This window comes from Nylanderia fulva, unplaced genomic scaffold (genome assembly GCF_048542155.1).
Source record: "Nylanderia fulva isolate GAGA-0341 unplaced genomic scaffold, ASM4854215v1 Scaffold93, whole genome shotgun sequence".
NCBI lineage: Eukaryota > Metazoa > Arthropoda > Insecta > Hymenoptera > Formicidae > Nylanderia > Nylanderia fulva.
In genome coordinates, this window is record NW_028191058.1 from 332,847 (window position 1) to 344,395 (window position 11,549).

Sequence of the window (11,549 nt, forward strand, 5' to 3'; positions counted from 1 at the left end):
TTCATTAAAATTTCACTAAGGACTATAAAAACATATTTGTCGAGGAACCAAGACAAATCTTGAAGCGTAATATCTGAGATATTATTTTACGAATCGAGAACGGTCTTGAAACATTTATGCCGTCAATCTATTAGTGAACCGATGTATCCAGCAAAACGAAATGTCTCCGGACAGGAAAAGCGAACGTAACGATTGCGAATGCGCAGCAGGTGTTCGTCACGTCTATTTATAACTCGTTCACGTCTCTACAGATTCTATCCTATTTTCTTCTGCACCACAATTCGATTTGCCGAGTATGCGAGACGCATGTCGTCTCGTGAACTGCGCCAGAAGATTAATCATAAACGATTATGATCTTGCATATATCGATAAACGATGCATATCTTAAGTAATGGAATTGCAAATGAAGAGTTTATTTTCAAGCCATCTATTTCCATTTTAACAAACTACCTTATTAGTCATAAAATAGTTTGCGATAAGTTTCATAACATACAAGTTTTATTTTGCAAAATCTAGGGATTTGTTTTTTATTGCTACAACTGGTGAGAACTAGTGCATACCAGTGCAATCAATTAGAGTGAAACAAAATATACTTGTTTCACTTTAACTTATTGCACTAATTCACCAGTGCAGCAAAAGAGAACAAATTTTTCCTAAATAAAAATGTTAGAAATAAATATACATCAGTAAAAATGCAAAATAGTTTATAATTATAGATTCTGTAAAAGAATAAGTGATCACATTTAATGTCCATTATTTTTCTTATAATGTGATCAGTCATCAAAAATCGACCTGTCCAAAATCGGGATATAACACGTCCTTAAAATGATTTTTAGATATCATATCACAAGACTTGTTGAAGATGTCTTAAAGACTTTTCAAAGGTGTCCTAAAGATTTGTTAAAGATGTCTTATGCCTCAATTTTGAAGATGATGCTATCTAGGATCCTAACACATTAATCCCCAAGGTTTCATAAAATTTACCTTGTAATTGTTGGATAGTAGCTTGGTACTCAGCAAGCTTCTCGTCCACGTAATCTTGACTCTGACTGGCGATGATCTCGGCTGTGCTTGGACCACTGCTTTCCTCGTCCGTCTGCGTATGATCTAAGGGCACTCCGATATATTCGTATTCCCCAGGTCTGTAGGGTGCTATCAGATATTCTGGAGGCGCGCATGGTACCGGAGACGTCGAATCGCTCGTAAAGGAACTCTGCAAATTAAGAAAAACAATGTTTCAACTTTGTTATGCCACTTCACTTTTCTTAAATAAATTTCCTCCTTTCAAGGGAATACTGACCATGACTGTTTTACCGACTTTGAGTTCAAGGGCTTTTCTTTTTATTGACTATACAGATTGAAAAATTCTTCTTCAAAATTAAAGTACTGATAATAATGAACGGGGAGTGCTGTAATTTCGTATAAAAAAACAATAAAAGTTAAAAAAATTACAGTTTTTTATCGGCTTCTTGCATCAGCTCATAACAATACTTATTTAATACAAAAGTTCTGCAGCTTATTTATGCACAAAATATGACGCTCCCAATAGAAATGACATGAAAGAATAATGCAGAAGTGTGAATTATGCTAAAAATGAGATTAAAAACCTGTATCAAAAGATTCGTACTTGAATTAATTATAGTATGTATATTTGCGTGCGGAATCGAAGTCGAGGCATAAAACAGCAAAAATCAGTTGCCGGACAGTGTTCCCCATTCATTATTATCAGTATTTTATTTATTATAGAGGATTTTTTAATCTGTACATTCAATAAAAAGTGAACCTAACCTAACTTAAAGTCGGTAAAACAGAACAACGGCAGCATAAGGTCCTCTTAAAGAACAATTCTTGAGGATAATGTATTAGAACTAGTTGTGATATATTATTTTCTAATTATTAAACTTTTTCTCAAAATACAAATCTAAATTACAAAGGGCTAGAACAAGTCAGACGCAAATGAGAGTGCGTCAGTCTCAAGAACTACCCTAATAGTACAATATATTTAAACAATATTCAGAGAATATTCAGAGGATATCTAGAGAACGTTCGAACATCCTCAGGATATTCTTTGAACGTCTTCGGGATATGTATGCTGTTAGGGGATTAGTTACGCACAAATTTTTCTTGGTTTTGATACTATATCAATTCAAAATTTTTGTTTTAATAAGTTTTCCTGATTCCTTTAACAAAGACGAGAAAAATATTGGGATGAAGTCGCTGAGTCAAATCCGAGTCTTCTTGCTGGACGACTGCTTTTACCTCTCATTCAGACCCTTGACATCTTTTTGATTTTGTCTACAATTTCTTACTATTTTTTCAAAAGTATATAATTTTTTTCAAATATTCTATTTTTTCCAATTATCACATATCTTTTGTATGTCAAAAGAGTATATTATTAATCAGATATAATAAAATATATAAAGAATATTCTTCGAATGTTACCCATGCATGTTCTAAGAATATTTCTGGAACATCTAAAATATGGACAAAAAATTGAACATTTCACGCTTAATTCAATATTCCTTGTATATTCTGTAAACATTCCAAAATATTATGGAATGTTCTTGGGATGTTAATTTTGGATCTTAAGAACATTTAATGAATATTCCAGGAATATTTAGCGTTTACCGGATATGTTGTATGCCCTTTTTGACATACAAAATCTGACGTTTCGTTCATATATGTATAGTCATGAATTAAACATTGGAGTTTTAAATGATCCAACAAATTCCGATCGCAACACACGATATATATATATTACACGACAATGTCGACTATTATAGCGATCTGTCGTCCTTCGTACATACCTGCGTCGGTATAAACGGCTTTGGTGCTTGACTGCTCGTAGGGATCGGCGAAGGCCACCGTGGTCTTGGACACTGGATGTAACCCGAAGTGGGACAGCCAAAGACGGGCGACATGCCGGGCGAGATAGGCATCCCGATCGGCACCGGGCTCATCGGGTGCATCATCATTCCGGGATACGAGAGCGGCGACATAGGACGAGTCGAGTGAATCGGGGTCGGAGGCCCACGTGGGACGCGTCCTTGCGGATGTGGCGACGACGAGGGCGTGTATGGAGACGCGGGCCTGAATGGGCTCGGCATATTGGGTGCATTAGCTCGCCCCGATCGGGGATTCGGAGGCACGTAGCCTCCGGATGCCCTCGACGGATGCTGCTGCGACATTTTTCGGACTACTTCGAATCACTTTTCGCCTTCTCGCCTCGCTCGCAGACCAGCATTGCTGCACAAGATTTAGATGGATATGAGGGGATGATTATTCGATCTTATTGAAATACCAGTTAAAGGGATGCTGACTGTTTTATCGATAAATATTTTTTTCATTTAATTATTTATTGGCTGTGCAGAATAAAAAATTATTTTTTTGAATTAAAATATTAATTAATATATTAATTATGTTTATATTTATTATTATATTAATTAATTATTAAAATATTAATTAATAAATTTGGGCCTTTATATAGAGGGTGTCCCATAGGAAATTGCTGAAACTAATCAGTTGTCATTTTTTTAATGCATGTAGTTATTGAGAAAACAAAAATTGTGTTAAAAAAAGGAGAGTCTACAGTTTGTAATGGATATAAATAAAATGTTTGTATACCAGTTTAAAGAGTCAATCAATAAGACCAATTTAAATGAAAATAATATTTGTTGATAAAACAGATACAGTCAGCATCCCCTTAATACTAGAATTATTCGATTATATTTTTATTTCAGCTTCAATAACAAAGTATACATATTGTATTTTTAGCCGAAAGAACAATTTGCATTTAAATCCTATCTAGACGTGATATTAATATTGGATGAAGGAAAAGTGCCATGTTAATTCTGCATCAAGATTTTATAAGATTATCTCTTACAATAGGGTTAACTGATTCGGTAAAAAAATACCAGCCAAGCGGTTAATTACTAATCTGCTACCTTGGATGTTAAACATTTTAATTAGTTTTTTAATTGTGCTATTTAAAAGAACTGTTTTAAAATTTAAGATTAACACAAGATAGAAATAACACATAAAAATTATTTTGCCAAATTTATTTCTATATTAATTAATATAAAAAATAACAATATGGATATATATAGATTAACAATATGATAGATTAACTACGAGAGATCTTAATTTATTATTTATTTACAATTTTACTAAAAGTATTTTAATTTTTGCTTAAAGTATATAACAAAATGGATTTTTACATAATAATTTCCAATACAAATAAAAATTATTATTATTTCTGATTATTACTTTATATTATAGAATTTATATCATATTTTTTTATAAAAGGTTTGTACATATGCAATAAAATATAAATTATTAAATAAAAACATTGAAGAAATTAGAAATAATAGAAAAGAAAAAGATTTTAAAATATGCTAAATAAAATAAATTATCATTGAATTGAAAATAATGATAGAACATGTGATATGATCCGACAATTGTCTGTTTTTTTTTCAGCAAAAATAAAATAACTTTATAGGTGAATTTTTAAAGACATTAATTGAAGATTCTCTGGATCGCGTAATAGCGTCGGCTATTCAACGTGGCACGTGGCCAAAAATTTCTTGAAATTAGTGAGTATCTTCACATGTATTACTCAGGGTTGGGAAGTAACGCGCATTTTGTAATTATCGATATAATTAATTTTTCCGGGACTATAACGGCGTTAAAAATAAAATTTGTAAAAGAATTGAACAAATCATGAATTTAACAGTTACTTTTATTTTTCGAATTTACTCGATATAATTTTTATGCAAAAGATTATGTTGATGAAGAGTATTGAAATGCAGCATTACGTAAAAGCTACTGAAACTTTCTTTCGTATTTTGGTTCTCTCTATTTTCTTACAAACAGTTATATAATTCGATGATTGGTCAACAGTTCGAGATTATAAAAATTAATGTATCGTGTTTGGATTTTACAATTGTATAAGATTAAATGTATAAAAAAAGATGATTTTGATCATATTTATATTAAATCTATTGAAAGAAAACTAAAACATTAAGAAAAATTTTTTTATTTATATTTACAGCATTAAAAAGCTTGAAAGAGCTTTTTCGTAACTTTTTAAAAGTTTCTTATCCAAAATAAATTATTATTATCAAAATTATTACACACTTTGTATTAGTATAAAAATTATATTATTTTGTTAAATTTTTATAAAAACTACTATTTTTTAAAATGCAAAATATGAGTATTTAATTTAATTTTGTATTATTATTAAATAAAATAATGGAAGTTGTTGCTATTTGAGTACAAGTAACGAATTATTTTTACAAAGTAACTTCCTCTATCCTAGTTTACTTATAGTTTACCTATAGACTCTTAAACAATGTAAAAGAAAGTGTACATGTATTATATAATATCAAAATATCAAAGAGTATATTAATAAACAAGAAAATGTAAAGCTGTACTAAAGAGTATATTAATAAACAAGAAAATAAAAGCCTGTGTAAACAGAAGTTTTTGACTGTTAAATTCATATAATTTTCAAAATATCATTTGTTAATAAGCGCAATAATTTTGACAGTCGTTTTGCATTTATTTTTAGAAGCATATACTTAGCATATAAGTATGATTTATTTCGAAAGATTCCGTTTGTGTAAGAGTTCATTGATACTAGAGATTTTGGCAACTGGAAACGATAGTGATGTGCGTATTATGTGTGTGTGTGTGTGTATGTGTGTGTTTACAAGTTTCTATTTAATTTTGGGCCAGACGTGAAATGCATCAGATATTATTGCGTTAAATTATGATTTTAGTCATATTATTATCTCATTCATCATATACATATTTCTATAAATAATGTAAATCAAGACAAGAAAATTTTTTAGTAAGTAATTTTTTGTAGAAATTTTTATATAGCAAAGATTAAATCGAATAATGATATAGCAAAATTTTTAGTAAAGGTATGTAATTCCCATACAGCACAAAATTATTATGAATGTTTTCAAAAAATATTTCTATAAAATATTGCATAAAAATATTTTAATATGGTTTTAGGAATATTTTGAAATTATTTTAAAAATTTTGTGATAACATTTTTTTAAATATTTAAAAAAATTTTTTATGTTCTTCTGTATGGCTCAGATAATATTTTCTTAAATATTGGATACATATTTTTGAAATATTAGTTTAAATCTATATTTAAAAATATTTCTGAAAATATTTTTTAAACATAAAAAAACGGACCCAGAAATATTTTAAAAATATTTTCGAGAATTATTTTATCTTTTAAAAGATTTGAAAAGATTTAAAAAATATTTTGTGCTGTATGTTCTTACGTTTTTAATGACATATGTGTTTGCGATATTTTAGTCCTACGAGCCTCATCACATTCTATTGTTTCGTCAGGTCATTTCACACATCATAAAGTCAAAGGGGGAAGTCTAGGAAGTGCTCCGAATGCGCGTAGACCGAAAGTCTTAAGCTTTTTAGTTAGATACCGAGCGTAGGTCGGCTAAATATAGCACTATTTCTATTTTCGACCAGGGCGGCGTTTGTACACGCGTCCTACAAGCCAGCAGATATATTCGCAATGACTACGTCTGGTATTTCAGAAACTGACACGGATATTAACGACTGTAATCGTCATCGTCGTCGCGCCAATTCGATCATTACGCACAACGGAACCTAATGATTCCACGATCATAATTAATACGACCAGTGTGTGCTGTTATCTAATTGTAAGTAAAATTATATTGATGATTATCTAGATAAAATTCTGCGTTATCTTATCTTTATATATATATTAACATTTGCTAGATAATATATATTAACATTAGCTAATAAAGATGAGATAATGAGAAATATGTAAATTCATCTTAGATAGATGAGATAATGAGATAATGAGAAGATGATCTTAGATCTTAGATAGATGAGATAATGAGATATATGTAAATTCATTTTAGATAAGATGAAGATGATTTGTGGTTTTTAATATATCTAGATAAAAGATAAATTATATGGCGATTTATCTAGATAAATGGATAGATAATTTCTAGATAAAATTTTGCGTTATCTTATCTTTATATATATTAACATTTGCTAGATAATATATATTAACATTAGCTAGATAAAGATGAGATAATGAGAAATATGTAAATTCATCTTAGATAGATGAGATAATGAGAAGATGATCTTAGATCTTAGATAGATGAGATAATAAGATATATGTAAATTCATTTTAGATAAGATGAAGATGATTTGTGGTTTTTAATATCTAGATAAAAGATAAATTACATGGCGACTTATCTAGATAATTTCCAGATAACATTATTTTTAAGCCCGCTTATGTAAATACAGTTATAAAAGATATAAATTATAAAAGATATAAATTATAAAAGATATAAATTATAAAAGGGATTAATATATTCATATTTTTATTTACTGTAAGTTTTTATTAACTTATAAGTTTTTATTACTGATTTGAACATTATTCTAGATAATTTATATAGATATAATTCATATTTTTATTATCTGTATAAAAATAAGATGACGCTAAAAGATTTTAGATGACCATCTATATAATTTTATTTAGATAATAGCAAACACTGTATAGATAATATAAATATGTAGTATTTTATATGTATCTTAGACAAAAAAAATGTTATCTTTAAATTATCTAGAATTATTATCTAAATTATCTCAAATAATGTTCAGATAATTTGGTTTATAGCATAGCATCTAAAAATACTTAAGTAGTAGAATTGACGCATTAAACGATAAAAGCTTACAAATAAAAATATGAATATATTTTTATATTTCTTTCATTATTCACATTTTTTTATAATTGTGTTTATATGAGCGGCCTTAAAAATAATATCAATAATATAAGTTTTTTTATTCATTTGTTAAAAATAATATTATCTAGAAGTTATCTATAATAGATAAATCATCATATAATTTTATCTTTTATCTTTTATCTAGATTAAAAAAAATCATCTTTATCTTGTCTAAAATAAATTTAAATATTTTTATCTCATTTTTATCTGGCTAATTTTGAAATTATATAAGCACTACCCGCAACAATCATAATCAAGTTGATCACGGGAGAAAGAATAAAAGAAAATGAGAGTCCTCGTGAAAAGGCACAAATTGCATGTATATTTTTTTTAATTCCTTGGATTAACGATATGTTGTAGCTTAAAAATATAATTCGAGGGTTTTCAGCTTATATGCTTTAAGATCACAATTTGAGAAATGTAATAAATCCAAAATGTTAAACTAAAAATAAAAACTAAAGGAGCGAAACGGGAAATTTGAGATGAGCCATTCGCGAATAATTTATGATCGATCCAAATCTTTCTGATTGAAAGAAGTATGAATGTTAATACTTTAAATCCGCGATAGCGTGTTTTGTTTGCGGTTTAAAACATGGAAAACTCGGTCACGCAAGGAAATGAAATACAAGAAGTTCGGGTTTAAGCGGACCTGCTGGAAAATTTAGTGCGAGGATCATTTGCGGACGTTAGCGGTTCGCTGAATCCAGGACTTCGGATGTGCTGTGTCCAAAAATAAGATCTCTCTGCCGAATTGATGATCAAAAATAACCGGTGTTTCGTATGAATGTCGCTGACAGAATTGCCTGCATCGACCAATTTACCGATCAGCAATTATTATTGGAGCTCATCTCTTAACCTTATGACATCAAAATAAATTGTACGACTTAACAACAATACAGATCAAATTTATTTGTGCACTTTGAGAAAACTTGATATTTTGTATACTATATTAAATTCTTGCACGAAAATTCATATTTTTATTTTTTATATATATTTTTTTTTTAATAAAAATGGAAGTCTGCAATTTAAAAAATAAAGAAATTTTTTTTTCTGCATTATAGAATTGTATTATACTTATTGAGGATTATATTTTACTTAATATTTAATTTTGTTTTTAACTCAATTTGACAAATAAAATGTATTATTGTAAATTAAATGTGTTAAAAATTGTTAAAATATATTATTTGACACGTAATAAAAATACGATAAACTTTTTTCGTTAATTTGAGGTTTCTACGCTCTTATTGATATCCTACTAAATTATGACGTCAGAAGTAAGAAATTATATGGGTTTTACTTTTTCAATGTGACATGTTTGATAATATAAATTAGTATACACGAAAATTGTTCTCTTCCGTAAATACTTAGTTGTTTTGTTAATAAATAGCTGTAAATTTTGATTAAATTATTATAATGTTTATTTTCATTGCAAATGTAATACATATGCAGATAAATTATTAATGCAGGATAATAAAACAGAAAACTTTCGATATATTTTACTAATATAAATTTATTTATCTTGATGTATTTTGTAAGAAAAAAATTTATATATAATTTCTCGCTTCTGATATCATAATGCAATATGCTTACATAATAAATAGTAGTTACAAAATAACACAGACATCTTACCAATTTATTTAATGTTAAAATTAGCAAGGGTTGTATTATTTGATTTTACATCGATCATAAAGCATAAGCCATAAAGCACAAACAAAATTATATAATCCAAGTTTCAGTAAATACATATAAAATCGTAAATAAATAAATAGATTGTAATTATGTGTTAATTATTATCCTAAAAAAATAAAATAAAATAAATCTATAACTAGCAAAGTTCTCAAATTACGCAACATTGTGTAATCATCACACTTGAAATACAGGTATTAATACATAAATCGTGAAATACAAGTATTATAAAGATTCTTAAAAATTTAAACACAAATTTTTTATTGTTGTAATAATGTAATTATATGTATCTCACAAGTTTAATTTATCGAGATAACATTTTTAACATTTTGCTACTTCACTTTTTTAATATCCTACTCTTCAAAATTATCGGTACTTTGAAGAGAAGATGAAAATACGCTATTTCTTCGAAATCGATAAAATTAAGATCGCTTATTTTAGGGAATAATTGGGGACACATCAAACAAAAATTACCGGTAAATCGAAGAATTCTTAATACGATGCGGTTTCGATAATCAGATTCTGCTGCGAGAGCAGATTTTACTCTCCAATTGCACTTTTTTCTTTTCGTCGTTACACTGCGATCAATCGAGAGTCAAGAATCGCGAGCGAAGGATTGGCAGAAAAATAAAATTAATTCGAGGGTAGAGTGAGAGAACGATTTCTATGCTGGACCGAGTCGCGGACCACGGGAGACTGGCCCCGGCGCTGGATCATCGATTCAGGATGGGCGTCGCGACGCTCTCTCTCTCTTCTTCTTCTTCTTCTTCTCGGCGCCCGCATTTATATTTAACTTTGGCATCACTCGACATTCGACTTAGCCATGCCGCGTCTTTCACTCCTCGTCCTCCAACGAAATCGTTCTCGTTCTTATCTTCTGCGTTTTGTCTCGTTCTCTTCTCTTATTTTGACACGCGTCATCTTCTTTTTACCCTTTCCGCCTCGGAACGTGGAGGTGCTACGTTATTATCACCGACGAGCCAACAGCTGTCGTTCATCGATAATTTTGGTCGTTCATTACGAAAACGCGTCCAATAACACGGTTCAATAATGATCAAATCTGTCTTTGCAGACGTAATTTTGCAGGGCGACGACCCAATCACAGATGTTCTTTCATCGATAATTATAGCAAAGGTCTACTGTTTCAAGAAGTGATATTTACTTATAGTAGCAATTAATATGTTTCTTCTACAATCTTTCGATCATAGATTTTTACGAATATTATAATTACTTCTCTAATGCTTGGAATTAAATATATGTCTAAAAAAAAATTTTTTTAAATGCATAAAATGTATAAATTATAATATCAACAATTGCTTTATTGCACAATATTTTATTATTATTTCTATTTTTTGATTTTATATTGTAGAATATAGCGAAATTGTATTATATTAAAAAATTATATACATAATACCCAGAATATTTATAGAATATTTATAATAATTATTTTAACATTTTATAAATATCTATTATAAATATTTTATAAATATTTTTGGAGTCTTAGATTCAATAGATCATAAATATTAGAAAATATTTACGGTAATTATTATGGTAAATATTATAAATATATTTATTAAATCATTATGATACAGATTTTTTCAAGTTTATATTTTTTTAAATAAATACTCAGTAAGAAATCATAAGTTAAAAAACATCATTAACAATTTTTTAATCAAAAATTATCCTGAAGGGAAAGTTAAATTCCTCTCTGAGTAATAGTGCGATCTCGTAATTTTTTCGAGATCATAAGATTTCTGCGAAGTCGACAATTAGGGGTAGACGTATGCACATAACATTTAATTCGCTTCGGTAGTCAGTCTTTTTTTTCCCCTAAGTATTCATTCGCGTGGGGTTAATTATTTATTATGATGAAACGTTCTTGGTTCTCGTAATTTGAGTTTCGGCTCTTCACGATTTGACAGATATACGTTTACACGAATGTAAGCTATACGTTTACACGAATGTCATGTATAGTATCCCAACTTGTTGTCTCAAAATGTGATTCTCTATTAAAACTAAAATGGGTTCCTAAATTTAAAAAAAATTTAATTATTGTTTTAA

General features: G+C 28.8%; 1 protein-coding gene across 1 annotated transcript; it reads right to left on the minus strand.

The window, feature by feature from the left end:
* Positions 1-434: 434 nt before the first annotated feature.
* LOC114943177 (uncharacterized) lies at positions 435-10,208 on the minus strand. Its single transcript, XM_029318763.2, has 3 exons — positions 9,963-10,208; positions 2,808-3,246; positions 435-1,213 (listed from the first exon to the last, which is right to left on the minus strand). Exons 2-3 carry the CDS (start codon positions 3,186-3,188, stop codon positions 941-943), a joined length of 654 nt encoding a protein of 217 aa, XP_029174596.1. The 5' UTR covers positions 3,189-3,246; positions 9,963-10,208; the 3' UTR covers positions 435-940.
* Positions 10,209-11,549: the final 1,341 nt, after the last annotated feature.